Source organism: Cloeon dipterum, chromosome 1 (genome assembly GCF_949628265.1).
Source record: "Cloeon dipterum chromosome 1, ieCloDipt1.1, whole genome shotgun sequence".
NCBI classification, from domain to species: Eukaryota; Metazoa; Arthropoda; class Insecta; order Ephemeroptera; family Baetidae; genus Cloeon; species Cloeon dipterum.
The window spans coordinates 9290610-9313594 of record NC_088786.1 but is presented as its reverse complement, the minus strand read 5'-3'; the positions used below and the strand labels follow the sequence as shown (position 1 = coordinate 9313594).

At 43.2% G+C, this 22985-nt stretch overlaps 2 protein-coding genes across 7 annotated transcripts; both read left to right on the top strand.

Annotated features, from left to right (window-relative positions):
* The first annotated feature begins 190 nt into the window (after nucleotides 1-190).
* On the top strand, nucleotides 191-2301 carry LOC135941823 (palmitoyltransferase ZDHHC16). 4 transcript variants are annotated; one of them, XM_065487590.1, is made up of 8 exons: nucleotides 191-360; nucleotides 427-562; nucleotides 627-818; nucleotides 878-995; nucleotides 1071-1261; nucleotides 1349-1460; nucleotides 1524-1716; nucleotides 1772-2301. In XM_065487590.1, exons 1-8 carry the CDS (start codon nucleotides 308-310, stop codon nucleotides 1881-1883), a joined length of 1107 nt encoding a protein of 368 aa, XP_065343662.1. In that variant the 5' UTR covers nucleotides 191-307; the 3' UTR covers nucleotides 1884-2301. The 4 variants fall into 4 exon arrangements, with proteins under 4 accessions (XP_065343662.1, XP_065343653.1, XP_065343636.1 ...); XM_065487581.1 differs by having other exon boundaries at nucleotides 1349-1469; XM_065487564.1 differs by having other exon boundaries at nucleotides 1071-1294; nucleotides 1349-1469.
* A 588-nt stretch (nucleotides 2302-2889) lies between these two features.
* On the top strand, nucleotides 2890-22023 carry LOC135934750 (histone-lysine N-methyltransferase, H3 lysine-79 specific-like). 3 transcript variants are annotated; one of them, XM_065476708.1, is made up of 13 exons: nucleotides 2890-3188; nucleotides 3858-3898; nucleotides 6121-6195; nucleotides 6370-6433; nucleotides 11086-11226; nucleotides 11280-11465; nucleotides 11604-11871; nucleotides 11926-12032; nucleotides 12088-12358; nucleotides 13014-13648; nucleotides 13712-14894; nucleotides 15783-16751; nucleotides 18969-22023. In XM_065476708.1, exons 1-13 carry the CDS (start codon nucleotides 3105-3107, stop codon nucleotides 19829-19831), a joined length of 4887 nt encoding a protein of 1628 aa, XP_065332780.1. In that variant the 5' UTR covers nucleotides 2890-3104; the 3' UTR covers nucleotides 19832-22023. The 3 variants fall into 3 exon arrangements, with proteins under 3 accessions (XP_065332780.1, XP_065332779.1, XP_065332783.1); XM_065476711.1 differs by adding an exon at nucleotides 18687-18778 and having other exon boundaries at nucleotides 2891-3188; nucleotides 13014-14894; nucleotides 18969-19109; XM_065476707.1 differs by having other exon boundaries at nucleotides 13014-14894.
* Nucleotides 22024-22985: the final 962 nt, after the last annotated feature.

The following is a 22985-nucleotide window of genomic DNA, read 5'->3' as shown; positions in this document are numbered from 1 at the left end:
CTAACCCTTCCATTTCCCTATTATTTCCAACTAATTCTGCTCCGATGTTTTTTCCAAAAACAAATTTTAATAGCTTGTTTAAAATTTGGTAACGTTTGGGGCTAAATATTACAATGCGCAACTAAATAATTGGTTTATAAAAAAACCGGTTTTAAATCTTCCCCAAGGTTTGGAGTTAAAGGGCTCTTGTTTTCTCATTGTTTTTCTAGAGGTGGGAGGAGGACTCAAAGGAATTAAAATCACTTGAGCTCATTGCTTTTATTTGGTGAAAAATTCGATCGAAATTGATGCAGCGTTGCTTCTCAAAATGCTTTTAAACTTCTTTAAATTAATTCGTGTGAAAATCTGCCGTACACCGAGGTTTGCATTTTTGTGATCTAAAATTGTAAAATTGGATACAACTTTTGAACAAACCAAATATTGCAGGCGATGGTATTCAAATATGAAGCTGACATTCCATTCCTTGACCCACAATCATTTCATGGATCAGGGCTATGTGGCCGACACGCTGATGGAACCGCTCTTTTGGTTTGTCGAAAACTTCACGAAAGTCCTTGGTCCAGTAAGATCTCATAATGGCGCCACCCCCGCAGCATCCCTATAAATCTTGACTTTTTTCCCCGCAGTTTTTCGTGTTAGCAGTGTGTGCCCTCACTTCTTTCGTGGTCGGGGTTACCTATTATTTGGGACTTCCGTACTGGTGGAGTGCGAGCCCCGCAGCCACCGTGGGTCTGCTGATCATTGGCCACTGGCTACTGATTAATGTCGTCTTTAATTTTTACATGGCCTGCGTGACGTCACCAGGCCACCCTCCGCAAGTATGATGCTTAATGTTAAAAAAATTAACCTCTATTTAATCCCTGGATTTTAATTACAGGGACAGCTCATTCCTGAAGCGGTCAGCATCTGCAAAAAATGCATTTCACCAAAGCCGCCGAGAACACACCATTGCTCCATTTGTGATAGGTGTGTCCTGAAGATGGACCACCATTGTCGTATCCTTTTTTAGAAAATCACCGTTTTTTCAAACTACTTGCTTCCGGTGCTTCTTTCCTTAATTGATTTTTAAGCTTGGCTGAACAACTGTGTTGGCCACTTTAACCACCGTTATTTCTTCATGTACATGGTGTACGTTGTGACTGGCTGTCTGTACATCATGGTGTTTGGCTTCAGCTTGGCATGGGATGAGGTTTTCGGAGATGGAGCGTACTTGCAATACGTTCACGAGGTCGATGAAGAAGAGGTCCTGATCGGCCACCCAGTACGGTTTAACCACTCAAAACTCATTCCAATGGTTTATTTCCGCAAGCTTCGCCGGACATGTCTGATCTGACTATGCCATTTTCAGCGGGAGAGAATGCAGAACGGATCTTTCCACCCCATTCCTGACCTGGAGCCCGTCATAAAAACCCACGCCACATACCGGAGCACTGTAATTTTTGTAGGCCTGGTAGTTGGAGGTATTACCAGTTAAATTACGCCTGACAGTGACGAACAATATCACCAAACATGCTTTCTTAAAGGCGTCTTTGTCGCCCTCGGAACCCTGGCGTATTGGCATGCGAAGATTATCAGCAAGGGGGAAACCAGCATTGAGAATTACATCAACAAGTCTGAGACAAAGAGATACGCCGAAAACGGATTAATTTATCAGAATCCGTACGATTTTGGTCTTCTTGCGAACTGGAAATTATTTTTGGGCCTAACTGATGGAAGGCAAGTATTCTATTAATTATTTGAAAATATATAATAAACTAATTCTGATATTCAGAGGCTGGCGGCACATTCTTCTACCGTCCAGGCATCTCCCCAAAGGCACGGGACTGTCCTGGGAGACAACTACGTTTGAAATTCTCCAAAGTGACACCGCCAAAGAAAAGTAAATCCTCTGAGCCAAACGAAACAAGATTGAATGCACCTCTAGTCAAACGCTCAATTTTGAAACCTGTAAATAACAAAAAAAAATATTCCAAAGCGTCGATCTCGTAAATCTGCTAGCGTGTTTTGTCCTTAGATCGCCTTCAAGATCCTGCCTAATTATGCTTAAGTTATTATAATAATAGACATCACTTTAAAAGTCAAAGAAGATTCCCATCCAAAATGTCGAATTTTTACCATTCCTGGCAACAAATTCTCGTTTTTACAACACTGTCTTTTTAAACCCAAATACATATTAATAGGAGATGCTCTCTCAAATTTAAATAGAAACCATGAGCGCAACTGAATGTTGTCAGAACGTTTGTGATATTTGTGCACATAGACTGTTCCATAGAATAAAAGAAAAGCATTACAAAATTCAAATTCAAAGTTTTTTTGTCACCATACCTCAGAGTGTCTACAGTTTAACGTAAATATAATATTATATTACTGGGCAAACCTGCGAGATGAAGTCCATGATAAAATTTATATTGCTACAGTATATTTTAAATGGAGTGGAATAATAAGTCGTTCATTGGTTTGAAAATAATTCTCTGCAATAATCCAACTAAATTTTACCGCATGAAGGAAAGAAAATCGATATTAAATAATTAAAGCTAAATTATCCACGAATTTTGAAACAAGAAGAACCTCTTATTCTTTCTAGCAGTCGTCGTCGTCAATAGAGATAAGAAAATGAACTATATAATGAGCCCAACCATAGATAGATCGCCAAAAAATCCCCTTTCTTTCAATGGGCATAAAGGAGGTATGCAATTCGCTCGTCACGCGGAGCAGAAAGGTTGTCTACTTTAAAAAACCGCAGGGGCTGAGCACCGTTGCCTGCACAGCACGCCCCTGGCGGGCGTGATCGGAGACGAGCAAGGGCAATAATCCGGGGGCGGCCGCAGCGCTGTCTGGCGTGTCTACTGGGAACCCGGGAAATTCTTTCCGAGAGCGGCCAGTGCGCATGACCCGGCCGTTTTCTTGCAGTTGTTGTACCATCTCGCTAGCTGGCTCGCTCACTCAAGTTTGTCCCATACATTTGAATCAGCCATGTTTTCGTGTAGCCGCCGAGCTAGACTATCGTGATGGCGTTCGGTTAAACTGCACTTTAGTGTCCCAATCGGCGACCGCGCTTGTTTCAAATTGTGTGTGTTTTGTTGAGGACGAGTGGCTACTTCGACATGTCGCAAGAACTCGTGCTGCACAGCCCCGTGGGCTCTGATCCCGCCGTTTACCACTGGCCTTTAACTTCGGGCCGAGGCGCGGTAAGTGCAAAACATTGCCCTCTCTGCACGCGGACTTGGACTTGGCTCCCGACCGAAATCGATAATCCTCGGCCCTTTGATTCACGGTCACGCGGGGCCGCTTCCTCGGTGTGTAGATGGACCGAAAAAGTCCGAAATGCGCACCATGGCGTTGGAAGCATGCTTGGAATTCGGATTATGCATAATGTGTGCACAGCGCACGGCACGGACTCGGGAGTCCCAAGAGAAAACCGTCGCTGCACTAGCACGGCTTTTGTTGTCCCCCGTGAGCGGAACAAAACATTCTTAGTGAATTTAAACTCACAATCTTCCAACTAACACACGGAACAAGAAAATTTCAAAACGTTTCTGGTCAATTACTAAATTGTACACAAGATTAATTTCCTAATCGAATTTTATTCACAACATTATAATAATTATTTTTATCCTAACTTGGATCAAAACATCTAAATCCCTAAGTTAATGTGTGTGAGGGATAATATATAATATAAATATAGATTTAGATTAGGTTTTATTTTGGTTTTAAAGTTCACCCGTGGTTATCGCTCGTTATCGCTTTTTTGTAGGAAAGGGAAGTAACGAAATGACCTCTTATATTAAACCTGATTAAATAATACACTTTTACGACCCCTTGTTTCGTAACTAACTATTCAATGATTGTGTTTACAGGACAAACACGATGGTGCGATCGAAATCGTGGAGACAATCCGGTAAGTGTGGATAAAATGAAAACGAAAAACACCGCATTGATAAATTGCAGCCACTAGGATGTCACGAGAAGATTTATATTTAATTTTTAAAATCCCCGTCTCAAATCGCCGTGAAAAATGGCACCTGGAAAGGGTTATGTTTGTTTTCGGAGAGGCACGCGAATGCTGATTTGTCTTTCGCCGGTCGGTGCGGTTCGCAACCTTGAAATATTTTTGGCGAGCAGGTAGCTTTGCTCTGCGTCTGCCTCCTAGAGTCTCATCTCCACTCCCACTCCGAGGAAGGCCAACAGCCATCCCTGACTTTGTTTTAGCTGCCGCGGAGCCAGTGAAGTTGAGAGCAACCTTCGATTGGTGCAGTTCGCCAAGAAAGTCTATGATTCAAGGTCTCGATCCGCCTCGTTATTATCACTAGCGGAGAGGCTAGACACAGTTCCCTACACGAGGGCACTTCAATTTTTCCCTACCTCCGCCCCTGGCGCACGGCAGCACTCGAAAAATATTAGTGTTGCAGTGTTTTATGATTCGGATCCGATCGCACCCGGCAGCGATTCCGTGAAATTCGCGCGAAAACTGGAAACGCGAGTGGCGAACTGGTTTCGCGCGTTAGCATTGAGCCGTCGACCGGCACAACAGCCACTCTCGGCAGCGCAATTCAATTTAAACGCCAAGACTTCTTTCTTTGTGTCATGAAAGCGAACCGGGGAGAAGTCGGACAAAAATCGAAACCCGCCAAATTTCTTTTCAATCGACGGCAAAATCGAGTTTGTTTGTCGCCATTTCTGCCAAACCGGATTTTTTTATGTATGTTGGAGAATTTTTGCTTGAGTGGCTTGACAAATACGTAGAAAAATCAATCAATATGTTGTAAAACAACTGTCTTTGTGTTAATTTTTGCCCAGAATGCGATAGCTCGAACAATAAAATTCGGAAGCTTTGATGGAAATAATGCTCTGAATGATTCAGAAACGCAGACTTTCAGAAACAATCATTAAAAGTTCAGAGGTTTTTGTCAAAACAAATTGGAGAAAATTCCGCGTAGGAAGAAAGTAATATTTCTATTGCTCGTACGTTACGGAAGTAAAATTTTAAAATAGTGCAAGGAGACCAATAACAGAATCAACTACTCATTTTATCATTTTATTAATTTCACTTCCTGATCACGCAAGCAATTTTTTCCCAGATTTTCAATTCATGATAAACGGTTAAGCTGGCTAAGAAAGTTAAAAAATTATGTCATTTGAAAATTAGAGTCAAATAAATACTACTAATGAAAATTGAGTAAACCCTCTTAAATAATGCCCTTCACCTCCAAAATATTAAAATGATTTCCACTTGGTTTGGATTGGAGTCTTAAAGTAAAATTTTCTGTGGGTCAACGCGCAATGTATGTTGTTTCACAGCCCTGAATTGGGCAATAACAGCTGTTTCATTTTGCTTTTCCAAATATTTTCAAAATTATTTGTCAACGTGGAGAGTTTTACTGTTTATTGTCCTGCTGGCCCGCTGCAATGTTTAGAAAACGCGTCATAAGAAAAATAAAATACATTCCAATTCAATATCTCATTGTTAAGAATTCAATCTTCAAGGTAATTCTAAGGGTTTGTTCCATCCTTCAGTGAAATTTATGCCTGGAAAAGAATATTCCACCTCTCGAGATCTAAAAATGACAATGATCTTCCTCAAAATTAATCAACAAATTCAAGAGCCTAATTATTTCCCTCTTGATCCAATTTTTATCAGTCAACGCCAAATTAATTGCTGACAAGCAATCCCCACTAGCATTATCTCCCTCAGAACAATGCTTTTGTTTTGGGCTTTGGCACGCAGCTGCACTGTTTTCATTTATCTTTCTCTCGACTCTATATTATGATAATTCGCACACGCGGTGCGTTGACTCGCAGGCGAGGCAAACCGGCCTTTCAGCAGCGTCTCGTTGTCGCTATAATTCACGGCGAAAGCAAGCCAGCCAGCCAGCGCTCTAATTTTAATCCGGCGCGTGAGCAACAACAAAACGCCTCCATGAGCTGTGTCACTGCCAAGGTTGCGAACAAACGGTCATGTTGCAAATTTATCAATGTGTGTGTGTGCGAGTGCGGCTGACATGCAGTCTTGAACTTGCCCGCCGAGTTCGGTCGGGTAGCTGCGCTGAAAACGCGTCGAGTTCAAGGCTGGCATTCGCGCTGTAGACGACTCCCATAATTTTTCACCTCTTCGTGTTTCAGCTGGGCTTGCAAGGAGCTGCCCGATCTCAAGCTGCCCCTCGAGAACAACATCCTGAAAGACTACGACACTCGCAGGTGAGTTGTTTCGCGCCAATTTCCACCTGTCGGTTAATACTTCTCAGCCGGCCACCTGCCTTTTGATGTGTCGTTATCAATAAAATAACGCTACTCTATTGACCCTCTTTTATGTTCTTGGAAATTTGGAAAAAATGAACAGTTCTAAATTTGAATTCACTTTCTTCTCGACAGCTTTGAATCCATGAGAGGATTATGCGACAGGTACAACCGCGCCATCGACGAGTTCCTGAAGTTGGTAAGTGGCTTTTATCATTTTCAGTTGGGTTGCCTTAAACGTTAACCAGTAAAAGTGCTCTTGGGTAAACTGAAAATTTAAATGCAACACCTGCATGCTTGATTTGTATCTCGACTTGAAACTGTTCATTGCGGCCTCCCAAGCTCACTTACTGCGCGTATGCATACGTGACTGCAGCTTCGTTGCACAACGAAAGACGAAGCGATGTCAGAAATCTTCGGAAATCTTACTCTTGAGTGTCTTCCCCTCCTTGCGCGTGTCAAATTTTATGATGACACTTTGTGTATTTATTACCGTGCGCAGCTCACCACATACTGCGAGGATAATTTTTTGTTCCTTTTTTCGGCCGTGTCAAAATACGAAATGCTCAAATTTACTGTTTACTCAAACACAATTGAAGTTTCTACCATGCACCTCAAAATTTCAAATATTGCGAGGGTTGTGGAATGTTAAATTAATTTTAAACGAGCTCTGCACCTTTGGTTTGTCTCTATTATTAAAACAGGCTCCTGTTAAAATAGTAAAAAGGGGATGTCATAAATATTCCCAGTTCACAGGAAGGCCGCTTTTTTTCTTTCACGAAGCCGCACGACATCCATTCACAAAGCAAAACGGATCCTAGTCACAGATTTTGCCTCTTGCCGGCATCATAAATTATTCTCCATTGACTCTCCAAACATTAAGTAAAATATAAGGGTCAGTCGACAAAGCTAAAGGATCCCTTAAAAACGTATTGAAAGCTCAAAACTTTGGTGTAACAAAAGAATTGTGTTCCTTCAATCCCCACGATTTGTTCCGGATGGATATTTTCATTTTTCGGTGTCGGGGCAAAGCTCAATATTTAATATGTGTGTTCCCGAGTTTTGCACGTGCTCGACAGGCGAAACAATCGCATGCCCCGGAAAAGGATGGATTTTTGATTTATTTGTCTCCTGCTGCTCGTTGGACCAAAAAATGAATGTCCGAGTGGGAATCAGCGGCGTGTGAATGCGTGGGCTAAAGTGATTACACCTGTTCCTGCCGTGCGCGCGAGAGAGCAAGCAAGGTGCGGTGCTCGCTCACAACAACAACACGGTCGTCTCGTCGCCGCCGCCGTAATATAGCATAGCTAGCGGATGCAATGTTTTGGTCTGTCCCCTTTAAACACCAAGCCAGCCAGGCGCATTGGACGGGGTTTGGCACTGACGTCGTATCGATTCGCCCGCCAGCCTCCCTTCGCCCGCCAACCCCACGGCCGCCCGTCCCCATCCCCCTTCACCCCTGGCGCACACCCTCCACTGCTTCTTTCCCGTAGCCCAGTAACAAAACACGAATCGCGCCACCGACCATTGCCGCACCGTCCGTTCTGTTCTGTTCGTCCACCCTGCCAATCGATGTGTGCATCACTCGTGTGCACGGAGGGCTATGACCCTTGAAAAAAATAGCAATATAATAATCTGGTGCCGCCCGGTGAACATTGCCACCGAGCACGTTCAGGGCTATTCCGGGAAATGGAAAATAGGATTACTGCTCCATGGAATATTGACTGCTGATTTGTGGAACTTGCAGGAAAAGGCAAAGCTCTTAATTTAAATTGTTAGGTTTTCATTTTCAGTCCAATGTTCCACTTAATTGCAGTTTCATGTTTCATTTTTTTTCATATCTTAAAATTGAAAAATAAAATAATTTCCCAGGAAGCTATATTAGGCTCTTAGAAACTTGAAATGATGGAGATAGAAAGATTTTTTAACTATTTTTTTTCTTCTAAACACATTTTTTAATAAGTTAATTTCAAAAAATATCGTTAAGTATAGAATGTAAATTTTTTAAAAGAAAACATTATTTACCGATAACGTATTTTCTGTAAGTTTATCCTGGCTGGTTCTTGTAGTTATGTAATGCTCGCAATTCTGAATGAAACCCAGACAGTATTGCAACTATATATCGTATTAATAGCAAAGACACGTTCCATGCGTGTGGTATCGTTTTTTGTCGCTGCATCCAGAATAGACACGCGGAAGTAAATAAGCTGCGACCTCGGGAGTGACATAGGCTGACAACTTGCGACTCCAAGTTTCGTCGTGAACTCTCCCAATTAGAATTGATTTGCTCCGTGGCCAGGCCGTGGCCTAATTATCAGCCTTTTAAAGTAAAAGTTACAATTACTCTTTTACTGAATACATTTTGAAAAAATTTATGACTCAAGTGAAATGATTTTTTCCTAATGGAGAGTAAGCAAAAGGTTTGTTACGAAACGCCTCTTTCGTCATGAATCCGAAATTTATGGCCCGCTATTCATAACACGGCGGAAACAGAAAACAAAATATGATCGATCCGACCGACGCGAGTGGCAAAAAGCTGGAGGTGCTCAAAGGTCACGGGAGGCGAGGCGAGTCGTTCGCCCGCCTGCTCGCTTGATGAGGAGCAAATGCACAGCGGCCGTGGCGTTGAATGTTGGTTATTGATCTGTCTCTTCGGCTTCGGCTGGCTCTCTCTCTCTCTCTCTCTCTCGGTCGCGCGCGCAAACCAACCCTTTGCTGCTTTGTTTGTTTTCGCTGCAGATCTGGCGGCGGGCGAATGGCCGACGCGACCGAAATACAGTATTCTTGAAAGCGGCGGCACGCATCTGCATGTTGTGCGTGCACCCGCGGATGATGAAACAGCCAGCCACCCCCTCACGCTGCGTTTAAATGCCCTCCTCGTGCGCGCGGACGGGGAGGTTTCGGGGGAGGTGTTGGCCCAGTGACGTCGCCGCACTGCCAACAAAGTGCTATTTTCTCTCGCAGCTGAGCGTGCCGCACTCTATTTATAGCGATCGCGTACGCGCATTAAAATAAATTTGCGTGAACGTGTGTCGATGCCGCGACGCAGATTCTCTCGCGACTTTTGAACTTTCGGCTTTCGGACCAGGGGAAAAATTCAACTGCTCTTTTTCGGGAGACGTTGAAATGCTGAAAATAGAGCGCACGTCAAGAGGTCTTTCAATTACATATGTTTTATTAGACAAGTAGTGAAAGAAGCGGCTTGATGTTTTAAAAAGAGAATTTTGAACATGCTTCAATATAAATGCCAACAGGCGAACATTAATATTTAGAAAGCACAATTATATTTTCTATGCATTGTGAAACAGTAATCATTTTAACTGATTTTAAAAACTTCTTGGCGTTCTATTTTGGACCCAGAAATTGATTTAATTGCCTAGATCAGAATGGGTTTCTTAGAATAAGTGGTGAATTTTCTTCAAAGCATTGGAAATTTTATAAATAATACATTTCTACCCCAAATATATTTTTCGAGTTTTTGCCATCAAGGGAATTTGTACAACAATTTCAAACTGAACAAAAGTTTCATTGAAAAAAAAAACTATTTACATTCCCGTCCAATTATTTCAACGATTTTACTCCCTGGAAATTCAAATCCACCTCTTTTAGTGTTAAATGTTAATTATAAGTTCTGCTTTTTAATTTCTGGGCAACAAATGGGTCAAAATCCGCTAGTAGTATGGATTGCACTTAAAGAAACCTTTTAAAATGTAAAGTCACCGATTTGTTAGGACAAACACATGCTTTTTGATTTTCTTATCACTAGTAAATTGAAATTTGTAGTTAAAAATAACAAATCCAGCTTGATACATAGAATGCCATTGATTTATCAACTTCATCCTCTCATCAATGCTTTCGATTCGAAATGGCTGGAAGTAGTTTAATCCTTTTAGCCGCACTCTCGATTGGTTGTTTTTGACGTAAAAGGATCAGAGAGCTCGTTCCAGCAAATGAATGAAATTTCACTCCGGCGTAATGCCGCTGCCGAGGCGGCTGTTCTTGTTGTTACAAGGACGAGGCTTTATCTGCGCGCGTAATGTGCCGAATTTACGACCGCTCAATTATAACTGCAGATCCATGAATGTTAAGGTGAAGGCCCAATTATTGCATCCATTGTTTCGAGTGAGAATTTTCATGGTACGCGCGATAGCGTCAGAACAGGCGGCTCCACTTCCGTGTTCATCTCCGAAAAAAATCATAATGGCGTGGAAACGCATGCACTCGACTTTCTCTTTTCGTCCGCGATGCATTTTGCCGCCTGCGATCCATTGTGGCCTGCTGGTCGGCGGCCGTCGAATTTTATTATTGTGGTGCGCGACCGAGAATGCACTCTCGGACCAAGCAACTCGGTGGCCGTGGCATGAATTACGGTCGCTTTTTATTTATAGATGGAAGTGCATTCGGTTGGTCGGTCGGTCGGTGTGTGTGTGTGTATGTGTGTGTGTAAGCGTGAGTCGAGATGAAAACACTGGCGGCGCGGGCACAAGGTATGGATGGAGTCGCTCACTAGCTCGCTCGCTCGCCCGCTTGCCGCGCGAGTCGGTTAACGAGCGAGCGAGGCCACTGCCCTCGCCGTCCCACCAAGCAGCGCGCCATTCCACTTGGTGTCTTGCCGCAATACGCCGCTTGAATGCAACCAACCTGTGAGAAACGGCGAAAATGTCTCGGGTGCATTTGCTCCGCGAAACGAAACAAAGAGCGCTGATTGCGAATAAAGCTTGTCTCCCTTTGATAATTATTTCATTGAAGCACCCACCGCCATCAATTTGCTCCTTAACCGTACGGATTTTTTACTTGATTTTTTTCCTTTCTGGAAACACGGTGTCTAACGAAGCATTTCACTTGTTCCAGGAAAAAGGCACTGCACGGCGGGCTGAGCGAATTGGCAAGAGACCCTCGCAGGATCTGCTGCGCCACATCATTCAGCAAACCTACAATCAGGCGGTCGAGGATCCAGACAAGCTCAACCAGTATGAGCCTTTTTCACCAGAGGTTTGCCCCCAGCCGTCATAATTCATGCGACTTTAAACTAATATGCTGCGTAGGTGTACGGGGAGACGTCTTTTGATCTCGTCTTGCAGATGATTGAAAAGGTCTGTCCGACGCCGGAGGACACGTTCATCGACCTGGGCTCCGGGGTTGGACAGGTGGTGCTGCAGATGGCCGCCGCCACCAACTGCAAAATGTGCTATGGCATCGAAAAGGCGGACATGCCTGCTAAATATGCGAAGGTGAGCAATAATGGAAATTGCAATAGATAAGAAAATTAAATCAGAAAATCAAATATTCTGAAAATTTACTCTTACTTCTTTTATCTAATTTTTACGTGTTGACATTGCTTTTTAATTAACAATTTTCTTTTTCTGCAGTCTATGGATCGTAGTTTCCAAAGGTGGATGGCCTGGTACGGAAAAAGCTATGGCAAGTACACAATCTTGAAGGGTGACTTCCTCAACGAGGAGAACAGAACGATGATCACGTCGGCGTCGCTGGTATTTGTAAACAATTTCGCATTCGGCCCCAACGTCGACCACGCTCTGAAGGAGAGGTTCGCCGAGCTCAAAGACGGAACAAGAATCGTGTCCTCAAAGTCCTTTTGCCCAGCCAATTTCCGCATTACGGACAGAAATCTGTCTGGTATGATCTGGTATCTCAGACATGTACACCGCAACCGTGTCAAATTTTTCGCAGATATTGGCACGATCATGGAGGTGACGGAAATGGACCCTTTGAAAGGATCGGTTTCGTGGACTGGAAAGCCTGTGTCGTACTTCCTTCACGTCATAGATAGGTCAAAGGTGAGGCTGATTGCAATTTGTTGGAGTTATTGCTTGAGCCTTTAATTGTTCTCAGCTGGAGAGGTACTTCACGAAAAACAAAGCCAGATCCAACGGCAGCTGCAACGGAGATGAGAATATACGAAATCCAAGAATTAGACGAGAAGCAAAGTCGATGACGGAGGACACTAGTTCTAATGACGGCTCTTTGAAGCAAGACGACCCACGGTCTTCCGACGAGGAGAAAGGAAAGGTGTACGGACCTACCACCAGACATGCGTGGAACGTGTATACAATGAAAGCTAGTGGAAAGGAAAGCTGCAGCGACGACGATAACAACAATGCGGGTGAGCAACGTTGACCGTTGATTAATTCTCAACTATCTGCTGGTTTTTATCGTTTTCAACGTGATAAACAGAACTGGGAAATTTGGACGGTTTTTTTTATCTGATAGTGTTTTATTTTTAATTATCCGTGAAGGAAAAGGGAAAATAGTCAGTTCCAAACCGTGTCTCTGCTGACGTAAACGTGTTTTTGTCACTCAACAGAAATTGAGTATTCAACATAAAAGGCATTTATTTGGGACTGTTCTTCAGTGAAAGGATTTTTTGCATTAACATAATTTTAATGTTCATTCATGGAATTGTGTACCATCAGAAAAGGGGGCTATATCTTTTTATATTTTAGATCATTGTATTGTCACTGGATGCTTGTTCCAAGAGATCAAAATGACCGCAAATATTTTTATTTTGAAAGCCAATTGGTTGCTACTTCCCACGTTAGTGGGTTATCTATATAATATAAATATACTTAATTGCTGGAAAATAGTATTTCAGGCAAACGTGGCAACATATCCACATAAACTAAACTATTGTCAGTTTAATGGTAGCTTTCATGGTTAAAAACAATCTGAAATTTTTTATTCATGCTGTCAATATCCAATTAAATTATTTAATCGTTCCAATTTCCTAGCCACTACAATGAAAGTTTTTGCTTTTCCAGGTAAAGTCCAGGCTCAGAGAAAGAGGGTGAAGCGAAAAATGTCTCCAAGACCCAACAAGCCGAATGTGTTGAAGCGGCCTGGAAGAAAGCCGAAAGGCAAAATCGCTCGTCAAAAGAAAAAGAAGAAGATCAACATCAACGGCTTGGATCTCCTTCACAGTGAAACCCTGCTTAGCACGAGCAACCAGATGCAGGGCCAGAAGCTGCCGCCGGCGCCTGGCTGCGTGGATCAGCAGCTGCCAAGCCTCATCCTGGTTGAAAACGCGCCGTCGATTGTGCACAACGAGGTAGAACCAAGAAACTCGTTGGAGCCGTATGGGCTGCAGGTGCTTCTGGACAGCATCAGGACGAGTTACATGCAGTTCATCCACCACATGAAGACGCCTGACTTCAAGGTCAGCGTGCAGATGTCAATTAAGGCGGAGAAGGAGCGAAATGCCAAGATCCTGAACCGCGCCTCACAGCTGGAAAAGCAGATTCAAGTGCTGATCACAGACAGCGTGGCGCTGCTCAAAACGCGGATGAACGAAATCGGCATCGTGGCCAACAACCCTAGTGATCTTCTCTCAAGTGCCAAAGATATTGTACAGACACACAAAGAGTTGCAGGGTAGTCTGGCTCATCTTCAAAGAGAGGTAATTCGTTACCCCGCTCTCATAAGAGACACGGCTCCTATATTGGCACTTACTTGTTTACAGGTACTGCCTCTAGAGGAAGAGAACCTGAGACTGATGCAACGGCACCAGCAACACGCTGTGGTGGCGGCAGCTGCAGCGGCCGCGGCCGAGAAGTCAGCCCACGAGCCACCGCACGCGCTCAACGGCGTGCGCAACTGTGATCCGGCGCTGGAGGAGGCGCGCAGGAAGCAGCACAAGCTAATGGAGCGGCAGAAGAACGAGATGCTGCTGGCCAAGGCCGAAAGCAAGCCGGTGCCCGTCATCTACAAGCCGCCTCCTGAGCACCACCCCCACGTCCACCCGCCACAGCTGCAGCAACACTACGAGAAGGCGGCCGTGCAAGCACCTGTGATAGTGGGCAACGGGCAGCAGCCGCAGCACCTGCTCCAGACCGTTGCCCAGCAGCAGCAACAACATCAGCATCAACAGCAGCAACAACATCAGCTGCAGCAGCAACAACATCAGCAGCAACAACATCAGCAGCAGCAACATCAGCAGCAGCAACAGCAACCGCCGCCTCCTCCGCCCCCGCCGCACGTCAAGAGTCGCAAGAGCCGCGAGTCACGCTCGAGGTCACAGGACTGGCCGGACGTGCCCAATGTGGAAAAGATCAAGGAGGACAACCCTGAGATCCTGGCCAAGAAGCTGCTTGAGGTCGGACGCCAGATCGAGGCGGAGAAGATGAAAGAGAACCCGCGCCACCTCAAGCACCATGATGAAAAGCCCGAGAACAAGGCTGCGGCGGCGGGCCCTGGCAAGAGTCAGCAGGAGTCGTCGTACAAGATCAACTTCAGCGACCGCATGCAGGCCATCATTGAGTCTGAATTGAATGACGGCAACGAGCGAAAGCAGCAACACCAGCAGCCGCAGCCTCCCCCTCCACCGCCCCCGGTGGTCAGTCAGTCCCGCCCGACGCCCTCCTCATCCTCTTCGCACCACGTGCACGCCAAGATGCACCCTTACCCAGTGCCGCAGGTGCCTCTGGGACACCAGATCAATCACGGCTACCCGCAGGCCGCTCCCATGATGGACGCCCGCTCCAAAGACTCACGGAGGATCTCGTCCGACAACCGCCGGCAGCCAGACTACACGCAGCTCTCACCCGCCAAGGTCGCACTCAGGAGGCACCTGTCTCAGGAAAGACTGGCGCAACAGCACCCCTCAATGCAAATGCACCACCCCCAGCAACCACCCTCCCACCAAGGTAATTACCGCAGAAAATATTACAACTACTAATTAAAAACTCACAAAAAATAAAAATATTTTTTATGATCTCAAGTTAATGAAACGTAATGCACGTGAGACGATGTAAACTACAATTGTTAGACAATAAAGCATGCATGTTGTGTACAGTTCTATTTTAGTTACTAAATTGACATTTTAACCTTGTTTGCAAGATGTGTTTTGCCCTTATTACTGCTTATAAAATGCACAGGCTAACAAGCAGGGGCACCCTCAACGGGAGTCAGAATTATCTCAGTTTGTGTTACCCATTATTTTGCTTAAAAATATATGACAGCGTTGAGGGTAGATTTAATCTTGTTATTGCCTGAGAAACTTAACAAGCTGATCTTCAGTTAATATTACACTCAAGGCGTTTTAGTTCTGCTCTTAGACGCCTATGATTTAAACCTTTAAAGTTTGTTCTAAATGGAACGCAAGTTTTGCGAAGGATCCTGTACTTTTAGGTTTTTAAAGCAGCCCATTACTTGACAGGCCGTGAATGCAACGCCTTTTTTAATTTTGGACTCTATTCAATATGTGAGCTCTTGTTTATTTCCCTCCTCTAAAGTATATAATTTGTAGAAATTATTGAAGTATGCCGAAAAGTCCTTAAGTCTAAATGGGTTCTTTAAAATTTGTATTTCATGCTGAATATTAAAAAATGGAAGTTTGTCTACAAATAATTGATTGTATGAAAAAGCAGTTTTTTCCAAGTAACATACCAGTTTTACTTAGTTAAGGATCCATTAATATATCCATAATTTGCTTCATTTACTGGTTAGTTATGTTTTATTTATTTTGTTTTTTAATTTTATCACGCATGATAAATGATAATCTTGTAATATTTAATTTACAATTCCTTTTGCAGCCAACCAACGTTATAGCTCGATAGCGGATTTGATGAACAACGAGATCGAACGCACGCTGGGCGCAGTGCCCCCAGAGCGCCACCAGCCGAGCGAGAGGACGACGTACGAGATCAAGCAGCAGAACCTGATTGATGCCGTGGTTGAACGGACGACGACGTCGTCGACGCCAAACGCGAGCAGCAACGACATCCTTAAGATGGACACTACCAAGATGCGGTCTAAAATCAGCCGCGTGATGACGGAAGACGAGGGTGAGAGCAGCTCTCGCACACTCTACTCGCCCATCTCGCGGCCGAACAGCACCGACACGTCGGCGTCGCAGCCCATTCTCGAGGGGCTGGCCTACCCGCGCTCGAAATCTCCCTTCTCGCAGCGGCAGCAACAACAGCAGCAACAGGCGCCGGCAGGCGCCATCTCCTCAGTACAACTGCCAAGGGCGGACATCAACCCGTACATCGAGTCATACTACTTCTCTGACAGCAAACGGCCCGTCGTAGTCACTGCCTCAAAACTCAACTCCGCGCGTACCTCAACAATTGTGCCAATACCTCCAAACAACGCCGGCCCCTCGGAGGAGCCGTTCTCCGAGGGCCTGGCCGCCTCCCTGCACGCCCGCATCAAGAAGGCACCCGCCAAAGAAGAGGTCAAGTCTCCCGCCGACTGCATGGGTGCGGCGGTGCCGCCGCCCGTGGTCAAGCTGGAGCCCGTCGAGGACTCCAGCGGCCCCGAACTGCCTCCCCCAAAGCCCGTGGCGCGGAAACGTTCGCTCTCCACCGCGCCGGGCAGTCCGCCGTGTAAGATGCCTTCCAGCGAGACGCAAGACTCAAGCAGCAGGCCACCCTCGGACGGTCCCAAAGCCTCTGAGCAACCCACACTGCCGCCCCCGCCACCCCCCAGCTCCTCCTCCTCTAACTCAAGTCAGCAACCGATGCCTTCAACCGGCACCACGGCAGCTGCAGAGGAAGAGGGTGAGTGTCTGGTCTCAGTTGCTTTTTGCTTTCATCATGCCGTAAGCATGGGTGTTAGGTCTGAACTAGATTCAGTATTTTAGCTAGATGGTATTATTTCCAGTAGTGGTCTTTGTAACAAGATTTTTATTTTATAATTTTGTATAGTAGACTTGGCGATTTTTCAGCAACAACAGGTCAAATTTTATCCAGTGATCCTGACTGCAAAAATCATGTTGAGGAAAAAACCAACTAAATAAAATCGACTGCATAAGTAATAACTGATCATGTGTTAAGTTTGTTCTTTTCAAATCTAACATTTACTTCAACCCTAGAGTTGGACCTTAAAAGTAAAAATTAAAATTATGAAATTTTTGGTAATTAAAACTCTTAAAAACCATTTATTTTAATTAATTTTGCACCTAAGTATGTCCTGAATATCATTGTTCCTGAAAACGTTTTTCCCTCGCTAAAACATTTTTGACACTACTTAATTAAATGTACTGTACGAATCGTGCCTAAGAAGGTGCTATCACATAAGATGGGGGGGGGGGGGGGTTGACAGGTTTTCGATTCAAGACGATAGAAACTCTTACCGAAACCATTTTTTTCTGTGTGTCCTTATAAGGAAACTCTTAGATTTTGACGTGTTAGTTTATGGCGAATCCTTTGAAATTTGTGTAGCCTTTCCTGATCGCAGTGGTAGAAATTTTTTGATTCAACAATTTTAGTGATATTTGTAGTTTTTGAGAAAATCAACAATGTCAAAAGTCTGCTCGATTTTGCTGAATTTTTGATTGTACGCAGTTCAGTGAGACAAATCGATCGGTGGGTTATAATGGACGTTGCGGATAAAATAAAAAAAATCCCACAAGGGTTAGTTCAGAGCTTTGTAAATTTTTAATGGTTCATTGCATAGAAAAATACTAATCATATTCTAAAAGCTGATAAAAATTACTATGTTTTCATAGGACCAAAACTTTCTTGCTTAATTTTATATTACTGAAAAAATATGTTCATTAAAAGGATTAAAAATGTAAAAAAAATTGAAATAGTTTTAGATAGTAGCACTAAAATGGAGCTACATGTCAAAAATAGTTTTGTAAACATAATCTCGAATTGTTAATCAGCCATGCCGTTGGCCAAATTTCCGGCTAGAGTCTTAAAATTAAAGAGTCTGTGGGTAAGTAAAAAATTACCCATCAATCATCGATTAGTCTTTTCAAGTAGTCACCCATGAAAAATCATCACGATTGAATGAAAATGGCTTCAAAATTCGATTTTTAATGAGTCAAAAAAATCCCTTGGTGATATCTCTTAACTCGTTGAATACTGAACACTTCAATAATTTCGCCAAAAAACTGAAACGTCGAATCCAAAGAATTCCCTTGTTGGAAAACTCCTAGAAAATTTTGTTCCAGTTAAAATTTAATCGTTTAAAAAACCTGTTCAATCGCTCCTCTATCTGATGCAAAATTTCTTACGTATTTTCAAGAAATAACAAATGAACATTTAAGTTCAAATCTGGTCCTGTTCCTGTTAAATTGTTCTTGTCCTGTCGGTATTTCAGGAACAATCCCTGATTCCAGCTAGTATTTCCTTTCCTAGAATACTCCTTTCTCTGTCTTTTTGTTTCAGTGTTTAAATTTGACTTGTTTTTTTATTGTTGCTTAAAACTCAAATCCCCAAGTCTATTTTAATCAATGTACCTGCGTCTCTCATTTCTATTTGGCTTCTCTGCTTATGTTTGTGCTGCAATGTTTACTTCAATCGTTTGAAATTCACTCAATTTGAAATTTATCCATCATTTGTAGTACAGCATACAGCAGACTTGTTTCTGATCGTGGCTGTTCTTTTATCTGGCAGCTAATAGTTCTGTAGACTAATAATTATTTTTTAATTTTTATTCTTTTTTAGTTTTTAATATCTTTCTTTTCTGCTTTTGCATCCGTACAGGCACAAACCAACCTTCAACAAGTGCACATTCTGTATTGTTCTGTAGTATTTGACTAGATAATTGCCTGGGATATTTACTAAACTTGGCATTGGTGAGTATTTCAGTTCGTTTGCTTTCTCAATAGCCGTTAAATGATAAATATGGTGGCGGGAAAACTCTACCTTTGATTTTTAACCAACTCACCTGGGAGTGGTCATTTTGATTTTACTTTTCCTTAATCGAATAATCGCAACGCGTATTTATTAAGGACGTCTTTCGAATTAAATTTCATCCCATTTCAGACGTTCCCCACAAAAAGATCCAGGAGAGTCTGGACCACACGTTCGACAAGCTGATGAACTTTGCCTCGTCGGAGGTGGACAAGCGGCGGCGCAGCACGGAAGGTGCCTCGCCGCGCGGCAACACGCTCAGCTGCAACACCAGCCCGGACAGCGGCATCGGCCGCGAGTTGTCGGCCACGTCGGTGTCGTCGTCCGAGGTGTGCAAGTCGCCGGTCAAAGGCAGCGTCAGTCCGAACGCCAAGCTGCCGCGGTTGCCTAAGAAGAACCCGATGGCGCTGACGATGGTGGAGGCGGCGCCGTCTCCGCTGACCGTCACGTCCAACATCGCCGAGGAGGAGGACGAGCTGCTGTCGGGCCCGCCGCGGACGCCGTCGCCGTCCAACGAGCGGCCCTCGTCCAACCCGGCCGCGCCCGCCACCGCAGCGGCCGCAGCCGTCAAGCCGCCCACGCCAGAGCCGGCCGTGCTGCCCAAGAAGAAGTTCCGCGAGTATTGGAACGATTCGTCTTCTGGCTCTGGCGGCGCCAACAGCAACCCCGCCTCGCGCTTCCGGCCCAAGGGCAAGGACTACGGCGGCTGGCACCACCGCGACGACTACCACCAGGACTACAACAGGCAGCCGTACCCGTCGAAACACCGCTCCAACAGCAGCGAGGAGCGTTACCGGCACTTTGGAGGCGGTGGCGTCAATAACAAGCGGCCGCGCATGCTCGACCGGCCCAACATGTACGGGCCTCCCGGTGGGCCCCATAACCAAGGCGGCTACCCCCCGCCGCCACCACCAAACTACTACAACAGTCACTACCAGCCGGGACGCAACAACGGCGGCGGCAAGCCCAAGTGGCCCCCCAGAGGTCCCCAGTAAAAGGTTTCTGAAGAAGTTTGTTGACTCGGAAAAATGTCCAAACCTGACCCTCATCGTTCGGAAAATGTTTTTGTTTAAACAAATCGCAATATATCTTAGTTGATAAATCCAACAAGTTGTTACAAAATATGGATTTTTTTTAATTTATTCGTACTTTTTTAGCGAAAAGTAAACTTTGTCGTGGCTTCAGCTGGAAACATCTGGTGTCAAAACAGAAAATTTGACTTAACAAGGAAGCCCCGTGGTCCAACCGCTTCTAGCATAATATTATACTCTTTTCATTTAACGCGTTCACTTCTTTGAAGGAAACATGAACCGCCAGTCAACTTTTTCTATCATTGCTCTTGAGTTACAGACTGGACAAATTTTTTTGGAAAAACGTATGGTGCTTTTCACTGCAATTTTCTTCTAATTTGTTTTAAAAAATGCTATTATTGGTCAGTATGCGGGTTTTCCTTGGTAAGTGAGGATTCGCTTGTCAGAAAAAAATTAACATTTGAATGAAAATCCATTTTGATTAAATATTTTTTCTCGACTTTTAAAATCTGTACAGGAGTTGTTTGGAATTGTAACCCAAGATTTTTATAAATTTGACCGCTGAGTTAAGGCTTGTAACTAGCAGTGGAAAAACGTTCCCCTCAGAAAATCTGCAAATTGTTTTATTGAATTTAAAATTATTCTGTGGACAATTTCCGAAATCAACGGACTTGCTACCGACCTGTGGCAGTTTGTTGTATTGTCCTCCTGCGACGATCCAAAGGCAAACGCTGAATTTAAATTTTGCAACTTTTCTACCGAGGTTTTTATTGAAAAGAAGTGTCCGCGAAGATGTTTTTCTACCGACGAAAATGCTCACAAGTTTCGATGCAAAGTATAAATCTTCAACACCAAAATTCAGTTTGATAATAGTTGGTGGATATTTTGGATCCAAAAGTTTTTTCCAGCTGTGTTTACAAATCAATAGCAACTTTTTCAGTTTAGTGTACAAACAAACTCAAGCGAAAAACTGGACTACATGAACACAAAGAGTATTTCCATCTGTGATATTACGTTTAAAGTTAATTTCGAATCACACATGCACACTCGCTCTTGTCCGAGTGTTCTCTCAAAAGCTGTATCCAGAGTCGACGACCACTTTTGTATCGTGAATATCTGTTTCACACACTACACCTGTTCTCCGACACCCTCTTTTAAACCGTTGGCCCGAGATGATAACGCTGGATTAGGATATGAAAAGGAACCCGATAACGATAATATTACCAAATCAAGCAAATTAATTAGGTGGTCTGTGTTTATTGGCATAACCGAATCAAGTGATAGAATTAAAATCGCAGTTAATCGGCAGCCCCCCGTGCGCCCGCGAGGGTTTCAAATTCAATGCCCGAAAGATTGCATGGAAAACTCATGATAAAAAAAGATTACTTGTGTTTGTTGTTCCAGACGTTGAAAGCTGGTTGTTGTAGTAGAGGGTAAGGAAAGAAGTGTAAATAATTGGTGAGATGCATCTTGTTTTTTGTTTCCATTTCCTTTTTGTTCTGTGCTCCATTGGGGATGATGTGATTTTTCATCATTTTTCAAGAACTTGTGATGACTGTTATTTCACTTGTTAAGCGTTCGGATTATTCTTTGTTTTGTTTCGAACTCTTGTGTGTTTGGACAGTCTCTGCGAAATCACAGAACCAAACGACCCACATGATGATGATGTGCGATACACACTGCCACTGACGTAATTCATGTATTCTCATTTAGCGACAAAGCAAGTTTGTTTTTAAGTCGTTGTCGTGTTTTTAGTTTGGTCGAGACCGAACCAATAAGAGCTAGATGCTCTGCAACTTACAAACGAGATGTGAATGATTTAAAGTATTGCGAACTTCACGAGCTGATTTGAACTTGCCAAGTACAAAACAAACCCTTTTCGGCGGTAGTTTGGAATCGATGAATGGTGTGTAAATTTAATGCAACGTGTGTATAGTCGCTTACGATTAGTACTTCTAATTATAGACTACAGAAAATGGTAATTAAAGACTAAAATGTAGTCGTAGCATGGGATAATTGTTCAAATATTTAGTTGCGGAGCTGCGAAGAGCCGGAAGGAGTTTTACACTATTGTAACTGCATAATTTTGATGAGACTCCATGTTTGTAATTTAAAATGGCAAAAATGTTTTCACGATTAAAAAACTGTACATGAAATTACTTGTGTTTCTTTTCACATTCAACCAGATCATTTATTTTACCGTAAATACCAAAATATTATTATAGAGCAATTTTTTTAGAGCGCGCTTTGTCACGAAATAATTTAAAAAATAGAATTTGATGTTCATTTGAACAAATATTTGACTTCATTAAATGGTTAAGTGCAGCTTAAGATTCCTCCAATACACGTGGAAGCTTGAAAAAATGTTTACATAAGGCCAAAAGTGAAACTTTAGGAATTGACATTTTGGCGAAGTCATAAAAAATCAAGTTCTATTTGATAAGTTGTAGAAATACCACCATATATAAATTTTTCGATTCGATGGAGTTTGTGAGCTATTAAACCCTGATGGTTTAAAATTTTTACGGGTTTTGATATAAATATTAATCAAAATCGAATCTTAAAACCAGTTTTTCCGATCATGCACAATCAACTTGACGAAAAGAATCAATTTTATCGTTTTTTTTCTGATTTAGTACCGGAATTTTCGCCTGTAGCTTGGAAAATTGCAAATAGGTTAATTGATGAAATTGATATTACAAATGGCTACTCCCTTAAATGAACAACAAAGAATGTATGGCTATAAATAGGAAGTAGCCATTAAAAATTAATTTTACTTCAGTTCACCTCATGTGGCATTTTCAACTGTTTTTACGTTAAAAGTTTTAAAGCTCTTTAATGGTTAGATCTGAGCTAACTTCCACGTCATGTATCTCCAGTTTTGCCTCCGGAAAAAATCCTAAAATTTTTAATTCACTTTTTTTAGATATCCATTTAACCATTGTTTTGTCGGAAAAAATATGACAAGAAAATTCAGATATAGATTCAGTATTTAGCAGTGAAATCTTAACAGTAATTCATTTTCAAAAAGCTAATTTGAACGTCAACAGACCGGATATTGTAAATTCATAATATATAGGTAGACGGATATTGCTCTCTTCTGTGCACGGATTTATCT